General features: G+C 37.5%; 1 protein-coding gene across 4 annotated transcripts in view; it reads right to left on the bottom strand.

The window, feature by feature from the left end:
* LOC105002134 (natural killer cells antigen CD94-like) overlaps positions 1–4,811 on the bottom strand; it is a 19,706-nt gene extending 14,895 nt beyond the window's left edge. For 2 of the 4 annotated variants that reach the window (XM_010858640.1, XM_010858642.1), the window contains exons 1-4: positions 4,544–4,810; positions 2,733–2,837; positions 2,461–2,499; positions 1,493–1,656 (exon numbers count right to left, since the gene is read on the bottom strand). In XM_010858640.1, coding sequence (XP_010856942.1) covers positions 1,493–1,656; positions 2,461–2,499; positions 2,733–2,837; positions 4,544–4,730 — 495 coding nt within the window. In that variant the 5' untranslated portion in view covers positions 4,731–4,810. Of the gene's footprint in view, positions 1–1,492; positions 1,657–2,460; positions 2,500–2,732; positions 2,838–4,543 lie in introns of all 4 variants that reach the window. The other 2 variants (XM_010858641.1, XM_010858639.1) reach the window with 2 other exon arrangements.
* Positions 4,812–7,921: the final 3,110 nt, after the last annotated feature.

The following is a 7,921-nucleotide window of genomic DNA, read 5'->3' as shown; positions in this document are numbered from 1 at the left end:
GAAAAACATCTATTTCTGCTTTATTGCCTATGCCAAAGCCTTTGACTGTGTGGATCACAATAAACTGTGGAAAATTCTGAAAGAGATGGGAATACCAGACCACCTGACCTGCCTCTAGAGAAACCTGTATGGCAGGTCAGGAAGCAACAGTTAGAACTGGACATGGAACAACAGACTGGTCCAAATAGGGAAAGGAGTACGTCAAGGATGTATATTGTCACCCTGATTATTTAACATATATGCAGAGTACATCATGAGAAACACTGGGCTGGAAGAAGCACAAGCTGGAATCAAGATTGCCGGGAGAAATATCAATAACCTCAGATATGCAAATGACACCACTTTTATGGCAGAAAGTGAAGAGGAACTAAAAAGCCTCTTGATGAAAATGAAGGAGGAGAATGAAAAAGTTGGCTTAAAGCTCAACATTCAGAAAACTAAGATCATGGCATCTGGTCCCATCACTTCATGGGAAATAGATGGGGAAATAGTGGAAACAGTGTCAGACTTTATTTTGGGAGGCTCCAAAATCACTGCAGATGGTGATTGCAGCCATGAAATTAAAAGACGCTTACTCTTTGGAAGGAAAGTTATGACTAACCTAGACAGCATATTCAAAATCAGAGTCATTACTTTGCCAACAAAGGTCTGTCTAGTCAAGGCTATGGTTTTTCCTGTGGTCATGTATGGATGTGAGAGCTGGACTGTGAAGAAGGCTGAGTGCCAGAGAATTGATGCTTTAGAACTGTGGTGTTGGAGAAGACTCTTAAGAGTCCCTTGGACTGCAAGGAGATCCAACCAGTCCATTCTAAAGGAAATCAGTCCTGGGTGTTCTTTGGAAGGAATGATGCTAAAGCTAGAAAGTCTGGTACTTTGGCCACCTCATGCGAAGAGTTGACTCATTGGAAAATACTCTGATGCTGGGAGGGATTGGGGGCAGGAGGAGAAGGGGACGACAGAGGATGAGATGGCTGGATGGCATCACCAGCTCGATGGATGTGAGTTTAAGTGAACTCCGGGAGTTGGTGATGGACAGGGAGGCCTGGCATGCTGCAATTCATGGGGTTGCAAAGAGTCAGACAAGACTGAGCGACTGAACTGAACTGAAACCAAAACTCTGTCCCCACTACACAATAACTCCCCTTCACCCCTCCCCCGCAATGTACTCCCCTGCCGCTAGCATCTACCAATGTACTTTCTGACTCTGAGTTTGACTATTCTAGGTGCCTTGTGTAAGGCGATTCTAACAGTATCTGTCTGTACATGAAGGTCTTTCTACTTATTATTTCAAAACATCTCTCCCCTTTACATAAGAGCCTGGTCCAGTGGCACATTTTGCATATGAAAATGTAAACAAAAGATAAACTAGTCATATCCTTCAGCCATTTGTCTAGTGCTGAGGTCAGGTAAGTGCAAATAATTCTCAGCTTAATCCACTCAATCGACTTCACATATTTCACATACCATTATGATGCTCTGTTTCACAACTTACCATCTCCTCCTTGTTTATCTTGATGAGACTGGAATTTAGAGATGAACAGGCACTTTGACTCTCTATCCAAGTTAACATTTCCTTGGAAAAGTAGTAACAGCTGCATCTGAACCAAACCCAATTCTCTGGACAAGAATGACACTGAGGTCCAAGACACAGGTTCTCTATGATTGCATTGGGGGAAAAAAAAAAAAATCACAAAGCCTGACTTTATTATTTCTTAGATACGCCTTGTGAACAGAAGTACACCTTTGTCATGAGAGTAACATTTCATAAACACAAAAATTACTCAAAATAAAATTATGAATTGGAATGAAAATTTTTCTTTTTCTCTCACTTCTGAGACGTTTTGTACCCTTCATATAGTATATGATACTGGTGACCTAGAATCTATTCATGTTCTTATCTCCATACTTTGATATTACAGCATTTCAGGGCTAGAATGTCTTCACATTACATCTCCATTAGATTAATGTTTGTTAATATTTTGCCCCTGTAATATAAACTCTACTTCTCCAAAATTTGTTCTCATTACAAGTATTTCTATTCCCCTACAAACATATGAAGTCTTACAACAATTTCTTAAAACATCCCAGAAAACCTTACCCCTGTCTTCCTGTCTTTCAGTTAATTATACACAAACCTCAGTTTCACAAGACTGTAAGTTATTTGATGGCCGGAATTATGTCTTATATTTTCTATTACACATCCTAGAGTAACTTGCCCAGAGAAATCTCTGTGTGTGTGGATAGACAGTGATAGTGTTAGTCGCTTAGTCATGTCCGACTCTTTGCGACCCCGTGAGCTGTATCGCCCGCCAGACTTCTCTGTCCATGGAATTCTTCAAGGCAAGAATACTGGAGTGGGTACCCATTCACTTCTCCAGGGACCCAGGGATAGAACCTGGGTCTCTGACCAGCACAATAATACTTTTAAATCAGTTTAAGAAATCAGTCTGTAAAACCTACCTTTCTGCTGGATTTTGAGAGGTGATTTTTTGGAAGATGCTGCAAAAACAGTCAAATATCATGAGCAGTTCTTATTTTAAATTGAAACCTCAAAAATGAGATACTCAAAGACTATATTTCATAAAAATAAATCAGCAATTTTCAAGAAAATAAAAAAGGAAGAATTTTGGTAAGCTAAAATTATTCTCAGCCTGTTTTGGCTTATCATATTCCATGAAATGAAACAGCGCTCCTGAGGGGAACACAATTTGGAAGTTTCTGTATTTACTTACAGTTTGCAGTAACAACAGCTACCACCATGGCCATGGCCATTAGGAGAAGGCACAAGACACCCAGGATTTTAGAAATGAGCCTCCATGGAAGAGGCAAGACATCTCCTGAGAGGATTGAAAACACAAGCAGAATCAAAATTAGATGAAGCAATATGACTGGATGAATAAACACAATGCTGAAAGAGTAATTTACAGTTAAGAACACATCAAATACATGTCAATTCTTGATTCTCACAACAGGCCTGCAAAATATTTTCAAACAGTTTTAGATAATACTGAAATAGAAGTTTTAAAAAATCTCATTTTTTTCCATAGGCTTTTTGTCTAATATAACACAATCAATTCACAGCAAAACAGAGTCCCTAATTCACTAATGCTGCCTCCAAAGCTTACCATCACTTTTCTCCCCACCCCCAAAAAAAGAAAAGAAAGATAAGCTGAGCAAGAAAACTGCAGAATGCCAATTGATTCATTCAGGCACTGAGCAGTTTTCCAACATGAAAAGTTAAAAGAGGCTACAATTTAGATTAGGAAGTCAACAAATACTGTTTGTTTATTCTTCTGTCATATATTAAGGTTCATAGTGTTTCATGCAAGTATAGAACCAGTGATGGTGTTATGGTAAGAATAAGAAGCTAGGGACTTCTCTGATGGCCCAGCGGTTAAGACTTTGCCTCCTAATACAGGGGCTGTGGGTTTGAGACCTGGTTGGGGAGTTAAGATCCCACATACCTCACGTCTAAAAAGCCAAAACATAAAACAGAAATAATATTGTAACAAATTCCATAAAGACTTTAAAAATGGTCCACATCAGGAAAAAAAAAAATCTTTAAGAAAAAAAAAAAGCTGCCAGCATCCTTGATGGACCTATATTTCACCAGTTGGAAGATCAAAAGCTATACAAGGCAGGCTTATTTTTGTCATTCAACTCGGGGACATTTAATATGTAAAAAAAAAATAATTTTTGAGTATCACCTTTATCTTTCATATCAACTTCCTTCCTCCCACTGAATTTCTTCCCCAATATGGTTGTCAAGCATCTCTTACAGTCTCTTCATTAGTTATCACCACCATGCCTTAATCACCCAACTTAAACCTAGTGATGGGTCACCTGAGTGATTGCACTGATGCCAACTGCTCATTTTCCATGTTATACACCTTGTGCACTGTTACAGATATCTGATGAAGGAAGTCAAACAGCTTGCTGCTAATTCACATCAGGATCCCAAACTTCACCTGGATTCTCAGTGGCACTTGACAATGATTTACCCAATCTATTTTGTGCTCCAAATTTAAAAGAAATACATTTATGTTCTGCTTATGTAAATAGTTACATCAAAGATTATGGCACAAAGTATACAACACTCTAGCCCAGAGATCAATCAGTCGAAAATATTTATTTCTCACACTATACAACTTCTGGCTTCCAATCAAGGTATCTAACTCAATCCTCTCAAACAGCCACAGCTAGTCATTGTCCTTCATTTACCATTGTTGTCTCAAGGGAATTACTTTCCAACGCTTTTCTATTCAAATCATATTCTTCCTCTAAAGTCTAAATAAACTCCCACTTTAGCAGTGAAATTTCTAAACTATCCAAGGTATCTTTTAAATTATTTACAGCATTTAACATTTGGCCTTTAGCGTTATCTGCACTAAATTAACATTTACATTTTTGCTTGTACATTTTCATTTTCTAACTAAATTTAGAAACTGTTGTATTTTTGTATCCCCCAGTGCATAGCATGTCAGTATACAATTTTAGGCATTCTCTACATGTTTACTGAATACTCTGTTTTAATGTAGCTTACCTTCATCATTGACATCTTCTGCTATATTTTTGTGCTGTCTTTTACAAGGTTTCTGGTGTTTCAGCTTCTTCTTGGTTAATGGCAATTCATTAGGATCCAATTTATGCTTAATATTTTTTGGTGTATGCCTCTGCTGAAAATCCTGGTTTAGAGTAGTAATACTATAAATTATGGGTTCTTCATCCATCCTTATGTAGGAAAAAAACTGTAAGGGATAAAGTGCTCAAATATCAGTATATCCTTCTATAATTTGGGAAGGCATATTATAATATAGAAAAATGAAACAATAATATAAAATCTGAGTTGTGGGAAATTCCCCAACAGTCCAGTGGTTAGGACTCTTAACTTGCACTCTGAGGTCACAGGTTCAATCCCTGGTCAGGGAACTAAGATCCTGCAAGCCACGTGACATGGCCAAAATAAAATAAAATGAAATAAAATCTGAGTTTATAAATAGATACATCTATTACACTTCCCGGAAGCATGTTCTCAACAGTTTGAAGCCCTGAGTACAGGAAAAAAAATGTCACCGAGAACATAAAAGTAAAGGAAATAGAACCCTACAAAAGTTAAGCTGTCTTAATTCTTAACCAGTTCTTATATAAAAAGTAATCATTGCTTTTAGTACAGAATTTAAAATTTAAAAATTCTAGGTCTGCAATGAAGTCACCCAAAAACCCAAGCCTGTTTCTAACATAGTTCCAGTTTGCCTCATGGAACTGAATAGTAAAAGACAGAGCTGGTGTTCTGCTATTATTAAGATTTGAAATATGTTTATTAGCTGTGATTCTCGGAGGCATTGCACAATTTACGGTTAGAACACAAAGTTAACCATTTCACTTTTCCTAAGTGACTCTATGATTAACAACACGACTTATGAACAATATCTTTTGTATTATTTTGTAACTGAAATAAGACACCCCATAAGTGGACCTAATAGCTTGTTTCTACATTTTATATAAATTCTCTTTATTGTTAAAAAAATAAACAAAATAGGTTAAGTATCCAAATAGCTAAACTTCAAAAGTGTGAAGAATTTTGTTGTGAACACGGGCTATCAGATTCATCGCTGGCAAAACACTAAACGGGATGAAGTCCCTTACTTGTCAGGGTTCTAAATACCTTCAGTTTAAACTTCTCAGAGAAACTTTATTTAAAAAAGATTACTGGACATACATCAAAGACTTGAACATAGTCAAATAAAGCAAAATACAATATGTTGAAGCAGAAAAAAAATATTATACTTTATGTTTAAATTTATTTAAAATGTTTAAAACCAGAAACTGCACAAAGAAGAACTGTCTAGTGGTCACATCTTTCAGGAATTAGAGGAGGAGGGATTAGAAAAGAGCCAGAAACAGGAAAACATACCTGAAATGAGGAGGGAATTCCTTGTGCTACAAATTAGTTTGTGTAAGTCTGAGGAAGCAGGACCTGGTAAGTTGGCACAGAATCAGAAACTGGGCCTCAGTAGAAAAACTACTTATTGTGCAAGGTTTTATAATTAACCAACAGGAAGCTTTATTCTTTTTTTTTTTTTCTGCATTTGTCCTTAGCACCCACAATATTGCTGATATAATCTTATTTCTTGTAACTTAGGCCAAAGTTATAAAAAAATATTACATGCATTTTATTCTCAGCCATACTAAATAATAATGTTTGTGAACTGAAAAGAAAACATCACTCCTCTATATTATTTACTATACTGCATTATAATTTTGTGTTTGTGTATCAGTCATTCCACTAGACTAAAGTCCTGAGAGAGACCATATATTTTGATAATTTTACCTCTAGGTAATTTTATGTTTATGAGAACATAGTAGACATAAAATTCATCTATAGTGGATAAAGAAATTCCTTGCATTTTCTTCATTCAGGCTACATAGACGACTTTGCACTGACATCTTTCCCATCATTTCTCTTCACACATTCATACACAGAGAGAAATTTAAAAAGGTAGGAACAATTTGCAAGTTAGAGGGGAAGATTACCTTTAAATAAATCTCAAGGAAATCACAGTATTGGCTCTCTCAATGACAATATGATAATAAAATGAAGTTTATTATATCAAAAAGTATCACAAAATCCTAAAATAAACAAAGGGAGAGTGAGCTATTTTTTATGTCAATATATGCTCTAGGATTCTTGCCTGAAGAGTCCCATGGACAGAGGAGCCTGGCAGGCTACAGTCCATGGGCTCACATAGAGTCGGACACGGCCTAGGGACTAAACCACCACCACCACTGTGCTTCTTAATGGACAGAACACGGGGAGAGAAAAACACTAGGAAATAAGGCACTTCATGGAAGCATGCCAAAATTCCTCAAACTACTCTGCTTATGACAAAATTGACAATATACCCCAAAATTTATGTTTTGGCTCAATGAAGATGGGTAGATAGTATGCAGTCAAGTGCTATATACAGCAATTAATGATTAAATAATCAAGGCACATGTAACACGTGCATGCCTGTTGACAAAGCTAAATTTAAGCTACAAAATAACTAGGGTAAATTACATAAAAAAATACTTTCTGTATGCTTATCTCTCTGAAGTGAGACAAGCCTTTTTTAGGCTATTAGTTCTTTTTTTTAATTTTATTTACTTATTTATTTTTGGCTGCAGTGGATCTTTGTTGCTGCACACAGGCTTTCTCTAGTTGTGGTGAGCAGAGGCTACTCTTGCTTGTGGTGCTCAGGACTCTTATTGCAGTGGCTTCTCGTTGCTGAGCACAGACTCTAGGGTAACCGGGCTTCACTAGCTGTGGCTCGTGGGCTCTAGAGCGCAGGCTCAGTAGCTGTGGCCCATTGGCTTAGATGGTCCCATGCATGTGGGATCATGCCAGACCAGGGATCGAACTCGTGTCCCCTGAATTGGCACACGGATTCTTAACCAATAGACCACCAGGGAAGCCCTGTTACCAGTCTTTTCCCCGTGCTCAGCCATTGGCCCAGGATTCAGTATCTAATCTCCCTATACTGAAGAAATATCTTTAGGTCTTTGGAGTCTTTCTTATTAAACTGTTAACAAATCAGTTGAGTAACTAGCCACAACAAAAACCAGCATAAGGTAACAGGAAAAACTTTGGTGAACGTCAGGCTTCCCAGTCAAGACTTGCAGAATTTCTGAGCTTCTAGAACAATTTAGTAATAATTAAGTGGCTGCCCAAGAAAAGTGGGGGGTGGCAGTGCAGTAGGAGGGAAATCCAAGAGGGAGGGCATATGTGTGTGTATATAGTCGAAGAATTGATCCTTTTGAACTGCGGTGTTGGAGAAGACACTTGAGAATCCCTTGGACTCCAAGGAGATCCAACCAGTCAATCCTAAAGGAAATCAGTCTTGAATATTCATTGGAAGGACTGGATGCTGAAGCTGAAACT

This window comes from Bison bison, unplaced genomic scaffold (genome assembly GCF_000754665.1).
Source record: "Bison bison bison isolate TAMUID 2011002044 unplaced genomic scaffold, Bison_UMD1.0 scf7180017864390, whole genome shotgun sequence".
In the NCBI taxonomy this organism is placed as follows: domain Eukaryota; kingdom Metazoa; phylum Chordata; class Mammalia; order Artiodactyla; family Bovidae; genus Bison; species Bison bison.
This window is presented reverse-complemented; position numbering and strand designations above follow the sequence as displayed.